General features: G+C 44.0%; 1 protein-coding gene across 6 annotated transcripts in view; it reads left to right on the forward strand.

Annotated features, from left to right (window-relative positions):
* The window catches only part of Ptpn21 (protein tyrosine phosphatase non-receptor type 21), a 70,965-nt gene that overhangs the window by 11,266 nt on the left and 33,661 nt on the right, over positions 1-26,038 (forward strand). For 4 of the 6 annotated variants that reach the window (XM_038336327.1, XM_038336325.1, XM_038336328.1 and 1 more), the window contains 4 exons: positions 1,615-1,976; positions 19,449-19,618; positions 24,462-24,559; positions 25,867-25,934. In XM_038336327.1, coding sequence (XP_038192255.1) covers positions 1,797-1,976; positions 19,449-19,618; positions 24,462-24,559; positions 25,867-25,934 — 516 coding nt within the window. In that variant the 5' untranslated portion in view covers positions 1,615-1,796. Of the gene's footprint in view, positions 1-554; positions 934-1,614; positions 1,977-19,448; positions 19,619-24,461; positions 24,560-25,866; positions 25,935-26,038 lie in introns of those variants that run through there. The other 2 variants (XM_038336326.1, XM_038336330.1) reach the window with 2 other exon arrangements.

The following is a 26,038-nucleotide window of genomic DNA, read 5'->3' on the forward strand; positions in this document are numbered from 1 at the left end:
CAGAGGCGGCTTAGGATTCGTCTTAGATTTCCTCAAGATGCTCATCATCTGCCCTGTGCTCAGAGACGGCAGCGCACATTTGTGGAACGGAACTCCAAGACGTTAAGTTTGGCAAAGTCTAAACCTCATTTTCTAGTTCAGTCCTTTCGCAGGCCTGAGTGCTCAGACCTCAGGGGTTGAGTCTCAGGCTGGCGAGCAGGACAGAAAAGAAGGCTGGGAGCAGTGGAGAAAGCCGGAGGATACCCAGCTAGGTTCCCGTGAGTGTGAGGCCGAGAGAGCAGCTTCTGCTGAGGCCTGGGTTCTGTTTGCCTGGCGAGGCTTGGGGACAGACTGCCCCACCGCGCGGTCTCGCACCCAAATCGGGTAATCAGCTAGGACCCTGCCAGGCTAAACGATTTGTCCCCGGAGGAAGGGGCGGAGGGTGAGACTGACAGCAGTGCGAGGGGTGGAAATAGCTGAGATTTTTGTCAAATTGTTTAGGAGAAAATAACTCTAGTTGGCATAAAAATCCCGAGATGTCTCTCTCCCCCAGTTTATCTCACCGCAGAAGTTACCATCAACAAGTACGGTTTGAAAAGTAGCGTGTTTGGGGGCTGCTGTTGACGTGGATACAACCTCAAACTGCTCGACCAATCTCTCCCTGCCTGGAGGACTAACGCCGGCCCCTTTAAATCCTCCCTCCTCCGAGCACAGGGGGCCGGTCCCTTTGGAGCACGTCCGCCCGGAAACGGGGCCGCAGGCGGAGGGTTCCGGGGCTCGCGAGGCTTCCGACATTCCCCGTTGGCCCGGCAACGCCACTAGCTTTTTCTCCCAGGGAGGGGACTCGGAGGATCCGGAGCTGAGGCTCTCCGCTGCATTGGCTACATGGGCTTGCCCAGTCTTGCTTGCTCTCTTTAACCAGGATGGCGTTTAGGACCTCGCCCTTCTCTTTAGGTGAGCGTCCACAGCCTCCTTAGGTGTTCCTACCCGGGAGAGGAGTCCAGAGCACGCTTTTCAGAATGCTAAGATTCGAGAAGGAGCGTCTTTAGGGTGCTTATAACTTGTTTATACTCAAATCTTTGTGGTGATGTTAATGATGAAGCAGAAGGGGCTTTAGAAATTCTTGTTAAGCACTTCATCTCCTTTGAACCTCACAGTTGCCATATGTTAGAAAGATGGGATTATTCTCCCCATTTGGGGTTCAAGGTTAATTTGCCTGAAGGACCAGTTCTGCACTTAAACACAGTCGGGAACTGAAGACACCTAAGTCTTGGGAAACTCGAGAGAGTTACCTATGAAAAAACCTTTCCTCCAAACTAGCAAGCCGGCCACTAATGTTTTGCCGTTCTAGAGGTGCTGGGCATTATCTCATTTAATCCTAACAGCCAGGGCTGCTATCTCTAGAAGTGAGTGTGGTAGAATGAGGGGTGGGGTCTGACCCTGGGCCCCACCCTCAACCCTCCTGATAAACTTTCCTGCTACCCCCCTGTTAGAGCTTTCCTATTCCAGCAGAGAGGCAGAGCTTATTCTTTAGATTCAGTTACATCTGGGTTTTTTTGTTTGTTTTTTGTTTTTTTTTTTCTTTTTAAAATTTTAATGGCAAAGCCCATAGTAACTGCTTCCCTCTTTCCTCAGCGCTGGCGTGGATGCTCCCATCGCTTGGCCTTCGGAGACTCGGTTGCTTTTTAATGACGGCGGCGGCTGTTGGGTGAGCAACTGGAGACTAGAGTTTGTTCTGACACGAGAGGGTCGCTTTTGTTTGGCTCCATCACTGCTGGATTGCTCCTTCCTGGTCCCTCCACTGTCGAAGGGAGAAGATGCCACTGCCATTTGGGCTGAAATTGAAACGCACCCGGCGCTACACTGTGTCCAGCAAGAGCTGCCTGGTTGCACGGATCCAGCTGCTTAATAATGAGTTTGTGGAGTTCACTCTGTCTGTGGAGAGCACCGGCCAGGAGAGCCTAGAAGCTGTAGCCCAGAGACTGGAGCTGAGGGAGGTAAGCTGCAAACGAGGCTGCACTTTCTCGGGCATGTCTTCTCTCCTTACCTCATGGTGGCTGAGTATCCTAGCCTGCCTGACACTGGAAGCAAATCCTGTCTCTGCCTGCTGGATGGTGAATCTGCCAGCTCCCCTCCCAGTGAGGAAGAGATTGGAGCCAAAGTCTTACTCCTTGGGGGCACTCCTAAGAGAATTTACAATGTCTATCTTTTTAACGTGTTTGAATCCTGTGCCTTCCATAAAGGCTGTAGAGAATCAAATATGCATGTATTTTGTGTTATCCACATTCCCACTTACTATCAAATCCTGGTTGGGTCAGTCTGGCCAGTCTACTGGTTTCATGCATGCGTGCATGGAGTTATTCATCTGTACCGCATTCATTTTCTGTTTTCTGTTGCCCAAGTGGAGATTCTAGAGTCATATTGCCAGAAGTTTGAATTTTAATTTCTTCACCAACTAGTTCTATAACTTTAGGCAAGTTATTGATATCTCTGAGCGCCAGTTCCTCCATCAGAACTATGGGTTTAACAGCACAGTCTGCTCTCAGAGTGGCTGTGGCTTAAAGCACACACATAAAACTGTAAGTGCTAATTGTCTATTACAGTCATCGTAGGAAAGCAGGAAGTTGTGGCATCCTCGCACATCCCCACAAGGTCCTAAATTTAAAGTTCTGCTGTACGTACTGTAAAAGAAAGAACTCTAGACTTGGGACCCTCCCTGTGTTTGGCTGCTTGGACCATGGCTAAGAAAAAGAAGAAATGGCTCTTAAACGACTCTTGTTGTATTTGGAAACCCCACGCAGATACTGTAGTTCATACGAAGTCAGGAATAGTTAAACTGTGTTCTAGAGAAAAAGAAATCAGTTGATCATTTGAAAACTTTTAAGTGCCAGCCGTGTAGAGAGGTTCCAGTAGCTCACCCCAGTGTGGAGGTCCAGTGAGAAGGCAGGCACAAATGCTCGTTCTCATAGGAGTGGGGTGGGGGGGAGGCAGCGGAGGCAAAGCTCCTTAGGGAAAGCAATATCTGAGCTGCGACTTGAAGGCTAGGCAAAGGGGTCCTGTCAGGCTGCAAATTCCTATAAAAGTAACAGAGGCATTTTGTTGTTAAAAGGTTTCGACTTACCTAGATAGGAATGGGGAAGATAACGTAGGCTATTTAGACCAAGGTGTGGTTTTGCCTAAATGAGTCCTTTTGAGTATGATCAAACAGTAGCTAAGATGCAGACTGTAGCCACCCACCTTTGCTCTGGATGGAGAGAAGACGGGTGGAAGCTGGAGATCTTGAGGACCAACCAGACAACTGGGGGAGAGTTAGCCAGGAGTCGTAGTTGGTTCTCAGGTTCTCAGTAGATCCTGGGGGCTGTAATTAAGAGAGTAAATTAAGAGAGTAAAAGAGACAGAGCTGCATTCAGCTCGCGACCTAAGTGCTAGGTTGGAGGTGCCAGTCGGTACGCAGGAGATGTTGATCAAAGATGTGGGTATCCTTTGTTGGGGGGGCCAAGCGAGAGATCCAGGCTAAAGGAGAGAGGCTTGGGAGTCTCAGTCCAGCTGGGTGAACGGAAGCCAGCGGAGAGGCAAGGCTGTCCGGGGAGCTCAGAAGGAGGCAGCATAGGGAAGCCTTGGAAGGGAATTGGTAGGTCCACCACATAGGAAAGAGGGAAACAGTCTGGGAGAGCGGGCCTCAGGGACTATCCGGCTTATTTGCATTTATTTGGCCATCTTTGTACTTCACTCATCTCTGCACCCCACCCCCAGTTTGTTCCCCCTACCCCCATAAAGTTCATCAAAATACACCAGGTCTCCCCTCACACTCAGAAAGTCAGCTTCCTAAGGATTATGGTGCATTCATTTTTGTAACCAAAGCATAGAGTGTGTTCAGTAAATAGGAAGGATGAGCTCACCACCATTGCTTTTCTTCTGTTAAGGGCTGGAGACTTCATGGCCAGGCAGTTCAGAGCACTGACTGCTCTGGGTTTGGTTCCCAGCACATACATGGTGGGTCACAACCACCTTTAACTCCAGTTGCAGGGGGATATCATACCCTCTTCTGGCCTCTGTGGGCACCAGACATGGACATAGTATATAAACATGCACTATGCGGGCAGAAGTCTTGCACACATAAAATAAAAGTAAGAAATTTTAAAAGAAGCATCAGCAGCCTAGGGAGATTGCCGTCTTTTGTTAGAGGCTCCTGCGCAGGAGTTAAACAGCTTTATCCGCTATGGGCATGCCCTCAGCCCAAGATTTCTTTTCTTCTCCTTCTTTTTAAAATGTTGTTGTTGTTGTTGTTGTTGTTATAAAGAGAAATTCTTATGTAGCTCAGGCTGACCTGAATTGCTTATCCTCCTGTCTCGTCTTAGGAGTGCTGGGATTGTAGGGATGTGCCCCTGTGATTAGTCTCTGAGGCCAGTTTTTAACAGACGAGCAGAGCACACCGAGAGAACAGGCATGATTCTTAAGGAACTGTTTTGTCCTTGGAAAGATCGTCTGCTGCTTTGGCTTCTAGCAACAGTCACGATTGGAAAGTTCAGCAAACTTTCCCTTGGAAAGCTCCAGAAGGTCCACTCTGTAACGTGTAAACAGATGTCTTGGACACCAGGCCTAACCCTTCCAAATGCCTGTTCTGAGATAATCTGAGTGGGGGAACACCTGTTCCTCGATTGTGTCCATTCAGTGTGTGTAAGATTCAAACAAGAGCGACCAGAGTGTTGGTTTCTCTCACTAGCGCCCTTGTTTGGCAAGCCTAGGTTTACTACATTTGTGTGAAGAGTTTTGCTGCTGTCAGATATAAGATGCAGGAAAAAATTATTTCTTTTTCTTACTTAAATACCATTTGCTTCTGTAATGCAACAATAAAGACTTTACAATAATGCCATATAATGCTAGAGCCAGGGACTTTAGCATTTATTAGTATTTTACCCAGGAGTCTGGGGCAGGAAGATCTCAAATTTAAGTTTGAGGCTAGCCTGAGCCTGTTTCAGAAATCAGCTGAACAGACAATAATATAACAAACCCCTATAATCATAACCAAAAATAAGTAAGGATTACCCGGTTCCCTCAGGATGATAGGCAAAACCAGGACCCTTCAGTAACCTAAACTGCAGCATGGAGCTGCCAAGAGCCCTTGTTTTTGTGGTCTGTGATCCACCTCCCGCCCAAAAGGAGGCTGCATGGGAGGCAAGGCCTCTGGAAGAGGTATTGCCTTGAAAAGGGTGTGGTTTCAGAAGGGAATCCTAGTGCCTTCAGAACCATGCAGGTTCTTTTGAGTGGGGAAAAGTCCCTTCCCTGGGACCAGTATGTCAGCAGAGCTGCCTCAATTTGCTCCTCAGAAGGCTGTTTGGCAGTAGAGTCCACAGACAGTTTGCAGTCCCGTCGGATTGGATACCAGTTCTTGTCACTCACTGAATATTAAATTATGTCTACCAGTTTTTCAAATTGAGAATTTGTGGTGGTTTTAAAATTTAATATTTCTCATTGACATGGGAAATAGAAAAAGACAAGATCTCCTGAGTAAATTGGGAGCATGGGGGTTGTGGGAAAGGGTAGAAGGGAAGTGGGGAGGAAAGGAGGGGAGTGGAGAAAATATATAGCTCAATAAAAAATAAATAAATCAATTAGAAAGGTAAAAAAATTAATATTAAAGCTGGGCAGTGTTGGTGCACGCCTCTAATCCCAAAACTTGGGAGGCAGAGATAGATGGATCTCTGTGAGTTTGAGGCCAGTTTGGTCTACATTGTGAGTTCCAGGACAGCCAGGGCTACACAGAGAAACCCTGTCTCGAAAAACAAAACAAAAGACAGGAAAAGAATTTGATATTAAAGTGTGGCACCGAGCAGAGCACCTGCTGTTAGGGAACTCTCAATGGGTTAGCCATTAGACTTGTCATTTTTATTCTGAGACAGGTCTCACTGTACAGCCCCGGGCAGTCCTGGGATTCCAGGCAGGAGCCACCACGCCCAACCTTTTGTTTTCATTTGTGGTGCCTGTGCTGTGCCGGCGCTGTGCTTCTGTGACCCGTGTTGCAGCAGGAACTGGCCCAGTTCTCTTTGGATGAGTTCTTTTCTTCTGTTAATTAACTGGGAGAGTTCACATGCACAGAATACCTTGCAGCCTGCACTGTTGGTCATGCTGCTTGCGCAGTGCTCAAATATTGAAATGGCAGCCTGCCGCCACAATTGAACCACTGTTTGCATACAAGCTGACACAGTCCTTGGTGCGGTGTCCTTGCCCATTGCCAACAGCAGAGTGTTGGAACGTCAAGTTACTCTTTGCTTCCCTTAGGCCCAGCCCAGATCCTAGGCTGTGAAATATTGGACCCAGTTTATATTACTTTCTTTAGAGTATGTCTTTTAGAGAAAGTCTTATTTAACAATATTATGCTACAATGGATTGGATTAGGTTTCTTGCAAACTTATTTCTTGTATATCCCACCTTGATTTTGGGGTCCTGATGTGACTTAAATTTACATTTTCTTCTCCAAGTTTTAAAATCCCAATTAGGATACAGGGACGTTGTGAAATCCCAGAAGGGGGCAGTTTTACACCCTAATTCTTACACCTTCACTGTTTTTAAAGAGTTAGTGTGTGTGTGTGTGTGTGGGTGTGGGTGTGGGTGTGTGTGCGCGCGCGTGCGCACTTTAGCACATGTAGATGCTTTAGGGAGAATATTCTTTGATTATTCCATGTGCACATGACTAACTCATTTAAAGTTGAGTTGAATGTTAAGCAGCCTCTAAAATTATTGTCAGAGCATTTTTTGAAGATGGATGATGTAAATAAAATTTTCTCTCTTACATTTTACTTCCTGGCTTTGGGCGTTTGCTTACATGGTTGTGCTTTATTATAGCTCTTTATGAAATGAGTTTTAAGTAGCATTTAGTGTGTCAAAGACCTCAGTACTTTCTGTTTTCGCATGCAAACTCCATTGGAACAGGATTGCTGTTCCCCTTTGTATTTCTGGTGTCTAGAATAGTGCCTGCCTCCTTATTGCACATAGTTCCTGAATGAATAGCCGTTTACTTTAAACCACAAGGTTGGTTTTCTAAACCTAGAATGATAAGTATGATTGCCATTCATTTGGTCAGCTTTGCTCTGCTCTGTGATTTCATTTCCTGGAGAGTGGAGCATTTCCAAAACTTTGTACACAGTTACAAAAACACCATTCTTTTTCTCCCCCTTTCCTTTTTTTTCTTTTTTCTTGGTCTCTCCTTTTCTTTTCTCTTTCCTTCCCTCATCCCCCTTCCCTCCTCTTCTCCACCCTATTTCTTTCTTGCATATTTGCTGTTTCTTTCTTTCATTCAGGGTCTTGGTATGTAGCCCAGGCTGTCCCCAAACTTGCCATCTTTCCCCTTCAGCCTCTGGAGTAGCTGGGATGTCATGGATGGGCCACAGCTTACCATATATATATATGTGTGTGTGTGTGTGTGTGTGTGTGTGTGTGTGTGTGTGTGTATATATATATATATATATATATACACATATATGACTTTTTAAAGTTTATGTTGTTTTGTGCATATGCATATTTTACCTGCATGTATGTATTATACCACGTGTGTGTCTGGAGCCCATGGAGGTCAGAAGAGGGTGTACGATCCCCTAGCACTAGAATTACTGATGGTTGTGAGGCACCGTGCAGGTGCTGGGAATCTAACCAGGCTCCTTCACAAGAGACACAAGTGCTCTAAGCTCCTGCTGTTTATTTATTGGTGATGCCAATGACTTTATTGGACTTGCTTATGAAGCGTAGGTGAAAGGTTACTTACAGGAGCACGGGTGACCCTGAAAAGAGCTGCACACCTTTCACTGTCTCTTCGGGGATTCTTCTGGAAACATAGACCCTGCTAGCTCTGCTGACGCTGAGGGAGATTGCTGTGTCAGGCAGGGTCAGCTTCCCCTCCCCCCCTTTAGGAAGTGCTCTTGGCTTGGGAGTGTTCCATTTCAAATCAGCCGGTCAGGTATTCCAGCTATCCTATGGTCTTATCTCCGCTGGAATCTCAGAAGACGTGGAAGTTTCACATGCATGCTCTGTCTTCTGCCTGGTGTCATTAAATAACCAAAGCCTAAGAAAGAGTCCATCACCTGTGAATGTTTGTGATGAGTAGTCACATGGAATTTGGGTACATATTTGTATGCTAGGTAAGATTGTGGTATGAAGAAAGATAAGTATTTCATTGAGTTACGGAACCTTCCGGAGGGACTGGAATTTTAGATCGACCTCTTACCTGAACAGTTTTCAAACTCCAAAGGTCAATCATAAATGACTAAGAAGTTTTCTTGATTTTTAAATTTCTGTTAAACAATCTTTTAAATTTTGATTTCGTGGGTGTGGGTGTGGGTGTGGGTACGCATGTGTCCTGGTGCATGTGTGGGGGTTAGGGCGTAACTTACTGGAGTTGGCACAAATTCAGGCCGTCAGTGTTGTGGACAAACTTCTTCCCTAGCTAGCTTGCCAGTCCCATTCTGTTACTTTTCTCTTGATAATGAAGGTACTTTTGGTCTTGATAGCAAAAATAACATAAAAGATAAGTAAATAAGAGGGTCATATGAATAATCATGGATATTTGTATGCATCTGAAATACATAATATAGAATCATTTGTTATCAAATTTGGAAACCCATTTACTTAAATGATAGAGTTTTATGCAACTTTAGTTTGATGTTTAATCGACTTAAGGGCAGATCGGGGTAGCTCAACTACTAGGGTATATTGTCTGACATACACAGACCCCAAGTTTAGTACCTAGCAAGGCATAAAACTGAATATGGTGGCCCATACCTGTAATCCCAGCCCCAGAGAAGGTGGAAGCAAGCAGATCAGAAGGTCAAGTTCATCTTGGACTACCAAGCAAGCTCAAGGCCAGCACAGGATACTTGAGACCCTGTCTCAAGGAACAAAAAGCAAAGGGCTAACAATGTAAGATGCGTGTGCTCCAGTATTGGAATTTGCAGGTGACTGGAGCATGTGTTTGCTCACCGCAAGTCCTGAAGGTTGGTAGGGCACTCACCCCGTTCTGTCGCAGTCCCAGAAGGGTCTCTCACTGTATGTTCCAGACTGCCCTTCACTCCTAGCCTCCTGTCTGAGCCTCCTGACCTTCATTTTTAAAACTTGACACAAAATACTTGTACCTATTTCTGGAGTATAGTAAGAGTATTTCCACACATGTACTTAATTTGTAAAGATGAAGACAGCATTTTCATCCCTCAAAAATTCGGCATTTCTATGTGTTGTGAACCTTCAGATTCTTATTTGTTTTTTGAGACAGTTGTTGATGGCTGTAGGCTGTACTTACTCAGACAGTCTATAGACCAACAGAACTCTTTTTCTTCTGTGACTTTCCTTCATAGGGCTCAGGAAGACCATTTCTTATCATCATCATCATCATCATCATCATCATCATCATTATTAGCCAGCGCTGATTTACTTATTTATTGGAGTAGGGTTCTCTTGTTTTTCTTTTTTGGTTGATTTAGCTCAGTTTTGTGCATCTGGGTGTTTTGCCTTCATGCTGTCTGTGCATCACTTGTGTGCAGTGCCTGTGAGGGGCCAGAAGAAAGGGCACTGGATCGTGAGAACAGGAATTACAGGCAGTTGTGAGCCACCATGTGGGTGCTGGGAATAGAACCCAGGTCCTCTTGAAGAGCATCCAGCACTCTTAACCCCTGAGCCATCTCTCCGGACGCCTGTTTATTGGAGTTTTGAGTTCAGGTCTCATTCTGTGCCGGTCTTGCCTGGGATCCATCCACGCTAGCCTCCAACTCAGTGGTTCTTTGCCAGCTTCATTTCCTTGATGGGGCAAAAGGCTCCCAGAGGGCAGAGAGGGAGGTCATGAGTGAGAGTCCTCCATAGTGACATGCATCGTAGATCAATGTTTGTGTTGTCTACCAGGCATCACCTTTGTGCCCACGGGATAGTGAGCATGTGACAGATCTGCAGTGTCTGGGCTGGTGACTCACACTTCCTGTAAACATTGAGTTCCTGGGCCATTTATTTATCGAACCTTCTAGTTCATTCTTCTTGTCAGATGTGCACCTTAGCTCAATATGGCATTTTCTATTCTAATAACAAGGACTCATTGTTTTCTAATAGTGTGCTGGGTTTGCAGATATTTTCTTGTTCTGTTCCTCAAGCAGCTTGCACACTGATAAATGTTAGGTTGCCTTTCTAGTTAAATTTTCTCTTGTTTCTGCCGTCACTCTAGTGTTGGGGATTAGACACATATCCTTAAACAGACAAGGCCAGTACTGTATCTCTGAGCTTTTTCCTAGCTTATTTATTTAATTACTTTTTAAAATTTTCAAATAAGGTCTCGTTCTGTGGCCTAGGATGGCCTAGAACTTACCAGGCTAGCCTCCAAATCAGAGCACTTTCCTGGATTTGACTGAAATTACAGACTCTGGGCTCTTTTTGTTTGTTTAAGCTTTATTTATTTTCTTTTTAATGTGTGTGTGTGTGAGTGTTGATTCTCTCCTTCTCCATGCTGTTCCTGGGCATTGAACTCAGGAGGTCACCAGGCTCGGCAAGTGTCTTTATTTACCTGCTGAGCCATCTCCAAGACCCAGTGGTTTGAGACAGACATTCACTATGTAGCCCAGGCTAGCCTAGAGCTCCAGGTCCTTCTGCCTCAGGCTCAGGAATGCTGGGAATACAGGTGTACGCCATGCCTAACCCTCATTTATTTTTTAATGAACGAGTAAGCTATCCAGATCCTGTTGAAATTTATCCTGAAAATACAGGTCCTGAAGAAGAGTTAGAATGTGAGTTATACATGATTCATCAAGGGTTTGTGCGTCACTCGGATTCCCTGCACAGTGTGTAGTGCTGTGTAGACAGAGTAGTTATTTTGAATAATAAACAGGCTAAGACAATGCACAGTAATATCATACCGGGTGGCAAAAGCCTCTTTTCTTTGTTTTTGCTGTCCCTTTTCTGTTCCTCCCTCCTTTTGGAGCCAGGGTCTTTTTATGTAGCTCAGGTTGATCTTGAACTTGCCATCTCCTGCTTCAGCCTTCTGAGTGCTGGTATTATAGATATGCATCACAATGTTTGGTACTTTTTCTTTCTGAATCTAAGATCAGCTTGTCTTGGCTCATTTGCATGCTATTTAGATTGCTCAGGCTCTGACTTGATTAATCAATGTACATTTTCAACAACTTGGACTTTGTACTCTTCAATTTAGCTGCAGTTGGAGGGAACAAAATGGGTGTGGGTTTGAGTCCCTGAAAGATAGATTTGGGGGGACACTGGCTGTCTACAAGCTGTGTCTGGTGCTTCACATGTGCTTACTGGAGCCCACAGTTGACTTCCTGCTTTCTCTGCTGCCTAACCAATGAGGAGCCAAAGGTGAGCAGTGTTCAGGAGATGCTTGTTGGGTGACAATGTTTTTTAAATTAGTGTTGAGCTAGTTTTCTTTAAGTCTTTTTCAGTTTCTTTTTCATCTTGTAAATTTATTGATCATAGCAATATACTAAGGGGAAATGAGCCAGAAAAGATAAATGGAGAATTATGACAGTTTGGAGGTGTACTACTGAGAATTAAAATACCCACCACACATCTCTCTTCCTGCCAGGTTTGATGTAAATTATTTAGAAAATAACTTTAATTCTCCTTTCCCCATATTTTGTATCCACAGGTATTGTTTGAACAGTTACGTATTTGACTTTCTGTGTTTTTACTGCTAGTATACCTTTTAAAGTGAATTTATGTTAGGATAGTATAACATCAAAAAAAGATCCCTTTTGTTTACATTTATTTTGTGTGGGTATGCATTTGTGTGGGTGTGTGCATGCATTTGTGTGGGTTTGTGCATGCAGAAGCTTGCATATCAAAGCCAGATGACTTGTGGGGGTTGGTTCTCTCCTTCCACTTATGTGAACTTATGATTCAACTTAGGTTGTTAGGCTTTGCAAAAAGTGCCTCTACCCGCAGAACTGTCTTGCCAGCCCTCTTTGTTTGCCCAAATTGTCCTTGAACTTATTGTGTACCAGAAAATAGCTTTGAATTCTCGATCCTCCCGTTTGTACCTCCCAAGTGCTGGTATGATAGGTGTGGGCCAGCATGCCTAGCATGGAGCATGTGTAATAGTAAGGAATGACTGTGGCCAGCGGGGATGGCTCTGTGGGTAAGAGTGCTAGCTGCACTTCAGAGGACCAGAGTTTAGTTCTTAGCACCTAAATGGCAGCTCACTACAGTTCCAGGGGGATCCTTCCAGGACATCTAGCACCCCCTTCTGGCTGTTTGGTCACCAGGCATACACGCAGTATACATATATATGCACAGGCAAACAGTGCACATAAAATAAAATACAAAAATGAATCTTAAAGAAAACATAGATGTTTGAGTTAAGCTCATAAACAGGACCAAAGGGTCTGAAATTTACAAGATTTAAAAACAAAAACAAAATACCCGTAACCCATTTATTGGGATGAGGTACAAGAATGGCCCTATGGTAGTGCAAACTGATGAAGGAATGAGAAGCTCTGACTGCCCTCAGTTTTGTGAGCTCTGACCAGAATGACTTTCTGTACAGAAGTACACAGAATACACTTGCCTTTGTAGGGAAACCGTGTGTACTCACCTTGGTTATCACTCCTATCTTGGGGAATACAATGTTTATATATGTTAAAAATTTCTATTTAATCCTAGTTTACTCTTTAGAAACAAGTTGGTATTTTAGTCCCAGAATCAAATGTTCTTCTAGGGTGCATCTATTTTTTCTATTAATTAAATTTATTAATGTATTTTGCATCCTGACTACAATCTCCCTTACCATTTCCTTCCCCCACCTTTCCTCTGCTCCTCCCCACCCCCAAACCATTCCTCCTTTGGGCAGGCCTCCCCTGGGTATCAACAAAACATGGCATATCAAGTTGGAGTAAGATTAAGCTCCTCCCCTTGTTGAGACTTGGTAAGGCAACCCAATATGAGGAATAGGTTCCCTTGGGTGCATCTTAGCCAGCATAAACGTCTGCATTGCTTGTCTTTACTCCCAGGACACAGCCCTGGGAGAACAGGGACTCTTTTTCTCTGCTTCAGTGCTGTCTGCTTGCACCCAGAGTAGCATTTGACACCTAGGAGGTAATCAGTTAATGTGAGCTGAAGGGCATCTAAGAAATACAGATGGACTTGTTTTATTTTTATAATTAGCTGAGTGGTATGAATCAGCCCCCCAGCCTGCTATGTGCTGTGGCTGTGTTTTACTGCTGTTGCGCCCAAACCCGTGGGTCCCCACAAAAGCCAACAGAGGAGACCGAGTTCCATATGCAAAAGCAAAGAGCCTTTATTTTAATCAAGTTTGCAAACTCAGTCTCTCCGCACGTCCAACTCTCCGGATATTGGAATATTGGATATTGGAATATCCAGAGAGTTCAGGACCCCTGATTGGCTGACATTTGTCTAGGGGTGTCCTGGTGAAGTGCTGGCAGGTGTTTCTATTTACAGTGCTTGGAATGCCAGGAATTTCCTTTGAATGGTCTGCTCTTGGGTAGGGGTCAGGTAATCTCAGCCTGACAGGCATTGTCTCAGGGTAAACTATTGAGACTCCAGACTTCATTTAAAGGTGGCCAGAGTCCCAGGTGATAATGGTTGGAAGTAAAGAACTTCCTTTCTGCCCAGACTTAGATTATCATGGCTGGCCCACGCAACTACTTAGCTACATCGCCAGCCCAAGAATTTTTTTTTCTTTGAGTGCAGGCGATGTAACTTGCTCGGGAATGTCTTTATCATGGAATTAAATCTTCAGTCCCAAGAATATAGTTTTAACATTATCTTGTTTACAGTGATCACATGCTTCAAAGTATCCAGTTGGGATTGTAATGGGAAAATGAGAGCGGTTTATCCAAGCAGACAGTTGTCCTGTTCCCCTCCCCCCCCCCTTGGACTTCCTTTTAATAAATCTCCAGATTTGGTTTATCATTTCATGCTATGTTTAAGTGTTAAAGCTACAGTGACGGAACTCGGACATTCTGAGTTCAGTTACTTGGACTGCAGTTTGATCAAGTGGAGTATAATTATATTTGTTACTTTCCCACGTCTTATTGCCTATAAAATGCAGAGTATGTAATTTGATTAAAGTGAGAAGAATACGGAGAAAAGCTGAACAGAAAGGGGAGGGACCACTGCCATCTGCTAGAGGGAAGGGAAGAGGTTCCCTGCTTCATTATTTATGGCAGACTCCCAGCGGAGGTCAGCGCAGGGCTAGAATTAGCTTAGAGCTTGCTAAGCACCTTTGTTAGGTGATCTCTGCTTGGGATCGACTTTATCTTGGGCTGTCTCCTCTCATCTCTGTCCTGACGAAAAACCTTCTAACTTCAGCAGGTTGAAGAGAGGCACCAGGGTAAAATTATATTTGCAATTTTACATGGGATTAACTTTATTAAACATAATGCACTAGTGGCTTAAAAAAAACCTCCAGTTAATTTGTGTATCTCCCTGGTCTATTTTAAAAAGTTAATTTGTGTATCTCCCTGGTCTATTTTAAAAACAGTACAATAAAAAAGAGTCTTAAAATAATTAGACAAGAAATGACCAGGGAATTAGTAAGAGGTTTGCATTCTGTTCGGATGTGGACCTGCCCAGAGCAGCTGGTCTCTGTTCACTGTATGACGAGGGAGGCAGCCATGTTGTCTGAAGAGACACCAAGCCCTTTAACTTTGTCTTTGCTCTAGTTACCCAGCAGGCAGCGATCTACAAATGAAGGAGAGCAGTAGTGAGAATTTATAAATAATGTAAAATATCTGGCACTGAAAAGGCTTCGTAGGGGCTGGAGAGGTGTCTCAGTGATTAAGAGCACCTTTTCCAGAGGACCTGGGTTCAATTCCCAGCACCCACATGCAGCTCAGAACCATCTGTTAACTCCGGTTCGAGGCATCAAACATCCTCTTCTGACCTCTGTGGTAACAAGACACACACTGGTATGCACCCATACACATACAATAAAATAAAAATATTAAAACAAAAGAAATCTAGTTAACAATCACTGTAAATAAATTTCTGTAAGAATTCCAGAAGCGTCAGTGTTGGGGAAGCTTCTGTTAGGGTGTGTTTTACACAAGAGCAGACAGAAAGAGTCACCTGAAGAATTTCATAATCAGGCGAAGGCCCTTATCAAGAAAGTTCTGGAAGGTGGGTAGGGGAGTACAGAGACACGAAGGGAAAGCAGTGATTAAGGCCATTACAAGTGGCTGAACTCTTGTGGTTCTCCATGCCCTTCTGAGGAAGGCAGAGCGCCCCTGTGGAGAGCTGGGGCTTGCTGGGGAAGTCCCTTGTTGAAGAGCTGCTTGACAGAGATCCTGGAGTGTGAATTCAGGGTGGATTTGTTCCCTAACTGCCCCGAGGCAGAGCTTCCCAGAGGAAACACAGTTACCTTCTCTGTTACTGGCAGACATACCATAAATAAGGGTGGATACAAACAAGGACGAGAGTGGAAAATGCTTGTGTATTTGGCTTTGGAGACATCTGCTGCAGATGAAGAAACTACAGATAAGTTGGGTACCATAAAGCTTGATAAAAAGCAAGCCATTCTTCTGTATCCAGGAAATTAAACATCTGGATAACTGTGTTGGGATACAGCTTATCATTATTATCCTTGCTGGTCTCCGGAAATTTTATAAATTTCTCTACCTCTCTTTTTATTGTTGCTTTTGTTATTTTGAATCAAGGTCTAGTTGGGGACTTTCCATGTAGACCAGGCTGGCCTTGAGCTCAAGAGATCCGCCTGCCTTTGCCATAGCGCCTGGCTAAGAGATGATATACTTAATTTTAAAAAATAAATTATTATTTTATGTATATGGTGTTTTGCCTTCATTTATGTCTGTGTACCATGTTCGTGCAGTGCTTGCAGAGACCGGAAGAGGGCATCAGATCTCCTGGAACTGGAGTTACAAATGCTTGTGAGCCTCCATGTGGGTGCCGGGTCTGAAACCTGGGCTGGTGCTCTTAACCAGTGATCATCTCTCCAGTCCCAGGAGAGGGTATATTTTCATGACCCGCCCACACAGTTTTCAGCCCTATGGTGTGTCTACTCTGGGCTTATTTATCATTATAGAAGAAAAATGTTTGACTTACAAAGTAGAGGCGGGAAGATTGTGAGTTTGAGGCCAACCTGGGCCACATGGTAAATCTGAGGTCCTCTTGAGTTGCACAGTGAGATCTTTTTTCTCAGACAAAACTGAATGGAAATGTGGACTGGAAGTGGTGTGCAGAGTAGGCCAAGCGCGGTCCGTGTTCATCCCCAAATGTGGGTCCTAGGGTGGAAGACAAAATCGGCATATGTGCTTAAAAAGTATTATATTCATTCTAAACTGTTATTCTTTCCTGAGACTGGGTTTCTCTGTGTGGCCCTGGCTGTCTTGGAACTCACTGTGTGACCAAGCTGGTCTCAAACCTGGAGATCTGCCTGCTTCTGCCTCCCAAGTTCTGGGACTGAAAATGTGCAACAGCACCGCCTTGCTCATCCAAATTCTTGAAATTAGAAGTAGAAAAGATTTTGGGGGGAAGGAACCAATAATTAAGGGTTTTTTTGGTATTTGGCAGAGTGGGCAAAACAAAATCATCCCTTAAGTAGGAGTATGACCAAAATATATTATATGAAATATTAAAAAATAAATTTAATTAAAATTTAAAAAATTAAAGACAAATGCATATTTTAATGTCCTTTTCACAGCAACATGTGTTCATTTGGTTCCCACCCGTGTCCCATGCTGGGGTTCTGAGTTATCTTGTGCTCAAGGAAACAGGCCGGACTGATTTCTTTCAGTTCACAGCTAGCATCTGCCTGCTGGAAACCAAGCCTAGAACTCGGAATAGAAGCATCAAGCCATTCCTGTTCAGCCAGGGTTCTGTCCGCTCTGTAATTGCAGAAAGGCAGGAACAGTAGTTGCTTTCTCAGAAATGTGATCCATGGGCGACAGAAAACAGCAGTGGACCTGAACGTTTCACCTTATTTACTTCATGGAGTAAAAAGAAATTGACACCCATGCAACTTTTCAAGCATAGGTGTGCGTGTGCGTGTGTGTGTGTGGCAGGTGGGACTGGAACTCACTTTGTAGCCCAGATGAATTTGATTGTCCTCCCTCAACTTCAGGAGTGCTAAGCTGGAGGCATCACCTGCGTAGGTAGACGTAGGCTGTGTAAACCGCCTGTACAACGCTGGCGGGCAGTGTGGTAGCTGTAATGCTGCCCATCTTCAGCGGCATAAGAATTACCTAGGAACTCAACAGTTTTCTAGAGCACCAGGAGCTCCACGTAATCCTGGTAAGGGTGCCTTGTGGACAGTGAGCGGACTCGCTGACTTTGAGGTTTGTGCCTACGGTTCTCGGGATACAGATGGATATATGATGATCAAACTGTTTGTTCTTGGGTGACAGGAATAAGAGACTATTCATTCAACCAAACTTATGAATTTCTACAGTATTCTATTTGTAGAAATAAAGGAACAGTAGGAACATTCCACTTGTAGAAAGTGATCGACTAATATGAAGGTATTTTTTTCTTTGGAAAAATGATGTGTCGAGAATATCCATGGAAATTAAAAATTCTTAAGTTTTAGATTTATTTTATGTGTTTGAATATTTTGCATGTATACATGCTGCTCTTAGAAGTCAGAAGAGGGCATGGGATCCCCTGGAACTGGAATTTAGATGGTTGTGAGTGACCCGCGTCCTCTGCAAGAGTACCCAGTGATGCTGAGCCATCTTTCTGGCCCACTAAAATGCACGCCTTTAATCCCAGCTCTCGGAGGCAGAGGCAGGCCAATCTGTGTGAGTTCAAGGCCAGCCTGGTCTGCAGAGTGAGTTTCAGGACAGCCAGGGCTACACAGAGAAACACTGTCTTAGAAAACCACACACACACACACACACACACACACGTACACACACACACACACAAATTCTTTTTGAGACTGGACCTTGCTTTATAGCCTAGGCACAATCCTCCTGCCTCCGCTTTCCAGGCCTGAGCTGCCATGTCTAACTTTAATTAATTAATTATTTAAAATTTTTTAGAGGTGGGTTTCACTGTGTATCCTACCAAGATGGCTTTGAACTCACTGTAGTCTTCTTGCCTGAGTCTCCTAAATACTGGAAATATAGGCATTCAATACCATGCCTGGCTTAAAGTTCATTTTTATTTTAATAAGTATTGCAGGTCAAATAAAATAACCAGAGTTGTTTTCTTTTTAAAAGTTTTACTGGTGCTGTGAAGTTAAACTGCCCAGTATGGTTGTGCAGCTCTTTCATTTGGAGCATAACGGAGCACTGCTAAGAGCACACAGCTCTTAGAGGCACTCGCTGCGCCTGCAGCCGGGACAGGACAGACAGGGAGCAGGTCCGTCATTGCACAGGCTTCTCTTTGACAATGTCGCTCTAGAGTCTATAGTAGCCGAGCTGTGACTTTCCAATGGCCTGATCTGTGAACTGATTTTGAGATCAATATTAGCAGTGATTAGAGGCTTCCATTTCCTCTGTGAAGTGCTTTCATACCCATTCAGGTTGACCAGGCCAGGGCTGCTACTGACTTATCCCAATAGTTTTTTAATACATCAAGTGCAGTCTGAATGCCAGTTTACTCTGTGTGTGTGCCCTGGGATGGGGTAGGTAGCCTTCTGGGTCCTGAGGTCACAGGCATGTGCCCCCAGTCTTACTGTGCTCCAAAACTTCAAAGCGAGTTTGTAATCCCCTTAGGTCCCTTTACTGCACTGTGATTTTGGTCTGTGTTTGTCTGAGAGAGAATAATAGACCTGCACCCAGGGTGGGGGCGGGGGCGGGGGCGGGGGGATCTCCACCCACATCTGCTCTTTAATTCAGAGTTCACTCTTCACATTAAACTGGGAATTTAAAACATCTCGGTTGCTTTGAATTTTTATCTAAGGCACTTGGAGGGGCAAGGTAGAGCTGTCATTGCGTCTGTTGCTAGACGTCTGACATTTACGTGAAGCAGGTTTATTTATATAGAAGTCAAATCCCAGAGGAGTGAAAAGCTAGGTTATCCTGGGTAGAGGGCTTTTAAGTAGCATAGGGCAGCTGGGATGACCCAGTAGGGAAAATTTCTTGCCTCACAAGCCTGAGGACCTGAGTTTTATTCCCAAGAACCCATTTTAGAGAAAAAGAACCAATTCCTACGACTCATCCTCTGAACTCCATACACATGAGTGTGCACACGTGTTAATATATTTTCATAATGGTAACTAGCGTTTTGGTAATGGAAAAAAAATCAGGATTTTTTTTTCCTTCAGCATTTTTGTTTTTAGTTTAAGAAATGGCATACAATTATCTTTTTTTTTCCCGCCTCTATTTCCTGAATACTATTCTCTAAATGGAGCTTGGCATTCCCTCTTTTTTTTCTTCTTCTTCTATAAGCCTTTCTGAGAGGCAGTAAGAGGCCACTGCCACTTGGTCCCTGATCTTTGGCAGTGGAAATCTTTGGAATCTTTTTGTGCACAACTGCCTGCTTCAGTGACCTTCCCTCCTTCCTTCCAGGTCACTTACTTCAGTCTCTGGTACTACAATAAGCAGAACCAGCGTCGCTGGGTGGATTTGGAGAAGCCCCTGAAGAAGCAGTTGGATAAACACGCGCTGGAGCCCACTGTCTACTTTGGAGTGGTGTTTTACGTGCCTTCCGTCTCCCAGCTGCAGCAGGAGATTACCAGGTGAGAAGTTCCCTGCCGCCTGGGTTGAGAAAGTAGTCTGGTGAGGTCAAAGGCCCTCAGATAAAAGCCCGTGACTGACTTTGCCCTCCAGCCCGCAGTTTTAGTCACCGCATTCCTAGGGAGGTTCTGGAATGTGGTGTGTCAGACTGAATTATGGTTCACCAGGCCCAAAGGCACAGGAAAGGCGGTCGGCTCACCCTGGTGAACTCTTACGATATCCTCTTTAAGGTCTTCGCTGTGCTGCTTCTGGTTCCTTGTAATAAGGAAGTGGGAGAGGAGAGATTTAGAATGTGTAAACTCTGTGTTCTGTCCTCCAGGGCTGTATTCTGTAGAGGGAGCTCATGGGGACAGAGGGGACACAGCGACAGAGACTTGATCAGAGGACACCAGCACTAAATACACTTAGAGGGGCGAAAGCAGAAGGACAGGACAGTGCAGGAGCTCAGTGTCTGGCTTTGTTTCAGCCTCCTGGGTTACATGGGTCCTTTCCGTGCAAAGGGGCCTTACACTCAGCGCATGCTCCTTTGGTGTCCCTTCCTGTCCCATCAGTTCCCTTTGTGCCCCATACACAGTTTCATTTCTGCTTCCATGTTCGCTTACAATAAATGACCCTGTTAAGAAATGAGAGAAACAGCATGCAGTTTTTGTCTTTTGGAGATTGACTTAATTCCCCTGATGTGATTAACTCCAGTTGTACCCATTTTCCTTCAAATACCATAACTTCATTCTTCCTTATGCTTTAAAACATTCCCTTGTGTCCTTATTCTCTTTATCCTTTCCTTGCTGATGAACACTTAGGTTAGCTCTAGAACTTAGCTCTTACAAATTCTTTTGTAAAGTTTCCTGAAGACAAAACAAAATAGTAAGAAAAGTCAAGTCTTGATTTTTTTTTTTTTTTTTTTTTTAAGCTTTGGGTGAAGCTCTGTGCCCGTGGAGGGTCCTGCCTGGCATACTCAGGGTCCATGCTTACTCCTCCAGTATCTAAGAAATATATATATATATATATATATATATAGCCAGGCAGTGGTGGTGCACGCCTTTAATCCCAGCACTCAGGAGGCAAAAGGCAGGCGGATCTCTGAGTTGGAGGCCAGCCTGGTCTACATAGTGAGTTAGTTCCAGGACAGCCAGGACCACCTAGAGAAATCCTGTCTTGAAACACCAAAAAAAAAAGGGGGGGGAATACAAACTGTGAAAGCTTGAGTTTGCCTGAGCTGTCTAAAACTTACCACTGCTTTATCTTTTGAACTCTACTTAATAAGATTACTTTGGAGCCAGGCTGGGTGACGTCAGTGTCCTAAACATCATTACCTTTTATCTTTGTGTCCTGTGTCTTTCTCATATCCATCTGACTCTGTGAAGCTCTGGGATGCCCCAGGATGGGGTGCACGTTGTTTACCCTGTGCTATCTTTGGATTTGTGGTTGGTGTCACAGCCTCCTATTATGGTTATTTGTGTACGTGTCTTATCTTCTTTCTGCATCTTAAGTCCCTGTTTTCTCTGGCTTTACCTTCCATTTGCGAGCTATAATGCCCTGCAGATGTAAGAATTGCTGCTGCCTCATGCTCCTGGAATGCTGTTTGAATGTGCCAGGTAATTATCTGAAGACTAGGAAACCGAGGTCAGGAAGTAGGTATAGGCATGAACGGACTGTGAACAGGTCTGAAATATAAATATTGAAGAGAGAAGTGTAAGCCACGAGGAAGACTATGAACTGGCCGCTTAATTCACTTAAACCTTTACTGAAGCTGTTCTGTGATCTGAGAGTAGTCAGGTGTCATTTGAGTGTAGCCTGGAGGCGCTGCTCACTCATAGCCTGGTGGACCTGGCAGTTCACGTACAGAAGTAGTCAGAGTATCCCCAGATAACAAACATTTCATTTAAAGCTCTGGATTCCTTGGGGGTGGAGCTTTGACTAAAGAAGGAAACATTGGGCTTCTTGGTAGACTTTAGAAGGAATTTTCTAGTTGGGGTGTTTGGCTTGTGGAAAGCAGGGAGAATAGGAAGCCTCAGATAATACCTGGAGATGAAAGAAAAGGTTTATCCTGCTGAAGAGTGTGAGGAGTGAGGAGAATACAAGCAAAAAGGTCAAGACCATGATGGGGACACCCACTGAAATGGTTTACCTGAGCTAATGGGAGTCCACCAACTCTGGCCTGACACTGAGGAAACCAGCATAGGGCCAAGCTAGGCCCCCTGAATGTGGGTGACGGTTGTATGGCTGGGCAGACTGTGGGGCCACTGGCAGTGGGAACAGGATTTATCCCTACTGCTTGTTCTGGCTTTTTAGAGCCCATTCTCTTTGGATGGATTCCTTGCTCAGCCTAGATACAGTGTGAAGGGCCTTGGTCCTGCCTCAAAGCAATGTGCCTTACCCTCTCTGAGGAGTGAGGGGGAAGGGAGGTGGAGGGAGTGGGAGGAGGGGAGGAAGTGGGGACTGGATTTGGCATGTAAAATGAGAAAAGATAGTTTTTTTTCCCTAAAGATTTAACAAAAAAAAAAAATTCAAAAGTATTTTAAGAAAAAAAGGCAGAGATGCTGAGCAGTGGTGGCACATAGTTTTAATCCCAAATCCCAGCACTCGGGAGGCAGAGACAGGCGGATCTCTGAAATCGAGGGCAGCCTGGTCTACAGAGTTAGTTCCAGGACAGGCTCCAAAAACCAAAAAAAAAAAAACCAAAAAAAAAAAAAAAAATTCTGAACCATGTCTTCAGAACGTGAGGCCTTGTCAGAAAAACGTGGCCACAAGGCAGCAGAAAAGTGTCGCTCGTATGATGGGAACTTACAGGGATTTCTGTTTGCAAAAGATAGGAAATTTTGAGAATAATGAAGAATAATGACTGGCTAGATTGAAGCTTTACACGTTCACGAACTGGTAGTGTGTGACCCCACTGGTCACGACACCAGGCCATTTTTTGTTACTTACAACGATAGTGTTACATAATTCCCATAGATTTTGATGGGAAGAGGCTTCTCTTGCTTGCCAGTCTGGAGCGTGCTTGCTTGTCAGTGTGACACTTTCCTGGTATGTCATTTACCAGGGAATTTTCACATGAGAGTTTACATAAAGGATATTGAACTAGCAGTGAACAATTTGCAGCGTATATGGAAGAATAGGCTCTTGTAGTAAAACCCATTCAAAGCTAAGGTAAGAAAAGGTTGTATTAAAAGCTCAGTTTGGCCTATGAATGTTGCATTCCAAGGCTTTTATGTACAGAGATAGAAAAGTCTAGAATAATGATAATGGGGTATGTGGAGCATGCTACTAGATATACCTCCCGGGATGCAAGCTCTTGGCATTTGAAAGCCGTAAAGAAAGCTGCAGCTTCCCCCGCTGACCCTGAGTTCCTAGTATTCTATTCGCTGACTTTGGAAACCCATGACATCTGCTAGGTGGTAGAAGAGAAAGACTGGGTCTGAATTCTTTTTATTTGAATGGATGGTGTGTCGGTCAGGCCATTTGGTACCAAAGAACAGAGGCTTAAAGCCTAGCTCTACAGGTAACATAAGACTGTATATGAGGGGGCTGGAGAGATGGCTCAGTGGTTAAGAGCACTGACTGTTCTTCCAGAGGACCTGAGTTCAATTCCCAGCAACCACATGGTGGCTCACAGCCATCTGTAATGAGATCTGGCGCCCTCGTCTGGCCTGCAGGCATACATGGAGGCAGATTGTTGTATACATAATAAATAAATAAATAAAATCTTTAAAAAAAGAGACTGTATATGAATTCTGGAGAATTCAGATATGGGCTATGCTTGGACTGCTCAAAGGCACCAAACTTAGAGAGACTCCGGTTGAGAAGGCATCGTAAACGGCACTGGCAGAGACACTGGACCACATCTAACCATCTCCAGTGTCTAGAACGTTGTAGAGCAATGGCAGACCTAGGAGCAAAAGGAAGCATCACGTTTTCGCTCTGGAGCTTTATCCGGTGGGAAATGCTGATGAAACACTGACCGCCTCCGCTGGCGCCCGAGGGCCGGCACATGCCAGTGTCGTCAGCAGCTTTCTGCAGGCCACTTGGGGATGCTTGGCCCGGGAAGGGATGGTTATACCCTCATTTTATTGGTAATAGCTGTGAGTCTAAGCTGTGACTTACCCAAAGTCATGCAGAGTCCTAAACTGGAGAGCTGGAACTTAAACCTATGTGCACTTGGCACTAAGGGGACAGACAGAAGTGGCTTATGTTATGGAATGCTAAGAAAGACTTTTAGAAGTTACTCTTTACACACACACACACACACGCACACACACACACACAGACACACAGACACACACACAAAGCTTAGTATCAAGAATCATTTTCCTTGAGTTTTGTGTTCAACGGCTAGTGAAGTTTTTATCTAACTAAATACCTATAGTCTCATATTGCCAAGTTACAAGAGAGGTTTAAAGGTAAAGACTGGTTATTGAGTGTGTGCCTTCCTTACTTTAACTAAAGAACAGATAGCTGTAAAGGATTAAACAGGACTGTTTCACAGGGTTCACGACAGGTGGTAAGCTGTCCTATAGACGACTTTAACCTTGCTTTTTTCTGAAGGGTGTGGGGCTTGTGGAGATGAAGCTAGTCTCACACGTCCTAAGCAAATATTTACCCCAGAGATACATCCCTGGACCCTGGTTTTAGCTTTGAAATAATTAAAGCAAGTATAAAAAAAAGTCATCTCATTAAACAGAATAAATGATGCACTTATATTGTCAGTGGCATTCTTTTTATTTTTTGAAACACCTAGGGTTACAGTTCTATTTGACAGTTTATGTTCCTCTGGTAACCTGTGGTAAAGTGCACTGTGGTCCAGTTATAGTGAAATTGATTTCATACACTCATCCTCTCATGTAGGTATCAGTATTACCTGCAGCTGAAGAAAGATATTCTGGAAGGAAACCTTCCGTGTACGTTAGAACAAGCCATTCAGCTAGCTGGCTTAGCTGTTCAAGGTGAGCAATGCATGTGAAGGCGTGAATCTGTCAGAGTAAGATGTGTGTTAACAACTATAGAGGGTTCTGAAAGTAACTGATTTCCTGTACGAATTGTTTAGTATTTATGTATCCGTGGAATATTATGCCATTAGGTGGGGCTTTGATGTAGGAAGAGAATTTGCATTACTTCAATGAAATGTGAGACTTGTAGACATTTCTGGAAAATTATTACATAATATGTCAAGTGTATGTTTGTATAGAAAAATCAAATAATTTAACATGCTAAGTTTTATTTTATTTTTTTACAATATTCTGTCTGTGTGTATGCCTGCACGCCAGAAGAGGGCACCAGACCCCATTACAGATGGTTGTGAGCCACCATGTGGTTGCTGGGGATTGAACTCAGGACCTTTGGAAGAGCCGGCAATGCTCTTAACCTCTGACCCATCTCTCCAGCCCCAACATGCTAAGTTTTAATTTCACTCCAAGACTTGTTTTGATCCTAATATTGGGAGGAATGATCTTTCTATCAATGAGTTTCATGAAACTACATTCGTTTATGTTTCAAGTACATCCCATTTCTTTTTTCTCAAATAATATATTTCAGATTAGAGCATCCATTACTCATAATAGAAGTAGTTTTGTGTTTCATAAATATTTTTTAATTAATTCAACATTGTACATGCCTAGTGTATATATCTATGTGTATATCTGTGCACTAGGGAAATTTCTGCTGGTGCATTATTTCAGTTGGTAACTGGCATTTAACCATGGAGTTGGAATTTAATAAAAAAAAAAAAAGTAAGCTGGGCTGGGTGGCATCTGAGCTCAAGGCCAGTCTCTTGTACATAGAGAGTTCCAGACCAGTCAAGTCTACACAGTGGGACCATGTCTTAAAATAAAACACAAAAGAAAGAAAGAATGATAAAATTCTTCCAGATGCTAGCAGGCACGGACACCTGTTGTCTTGAGATAAACAAACATCTGACACTGTGGTGGGCCATTCCTTATATACTACCTAAACCTGAGCATTCATGGGGCTCCATTCCCTTTCCCCACTTGGTTTCCTCCTGACATTTACCTGCACAGAAGCACATGTCACATTCAGGGCGGCCTTGTCTCACTTCATATTTTCCCAAGCCAAGATGCATGAATCTACCTAATAACTTTTAAAAGATACTCTGAAAACTTGCCCTGTTATCTGTTGCACAGATTTGGCTTCTGAAGCACAAGTGTGTCATTCACATTTAGTTACTGATTTTTGTTGTGCAAATGTGTTGTTGTAAAAATGTAATCAACATGTGTATGTTTATCATTCTACATAGCTGATTTTGGTGACTTTGATCAGTATGAATCCCAAGACTTTCTTCAGAAATTTGCCTTGCTCCCTGTGGTAAGACTTCTTTTGACATTGAGCATTTTAATACATGGCTTATTCCTATGCTCTTAGCAACCATGAATGTTCACATGGTAGATGTTTTAAACAGGACTAACATT

The sequence above is a fragment of the Arvicola amphibius genome, chromosome 7 (assembly GCF_903992535.2).
Source record: "Arvicola amphibius chromosome 7, mArvAmp1.2, whole genome shotgun sequence".
Classification (NCBI taxonomy): Eukaryota; Metazoa; Chordata; class Mammalia; order Rodentia; family Cricetidae; genus Arvicola; species Arvicola amphibius.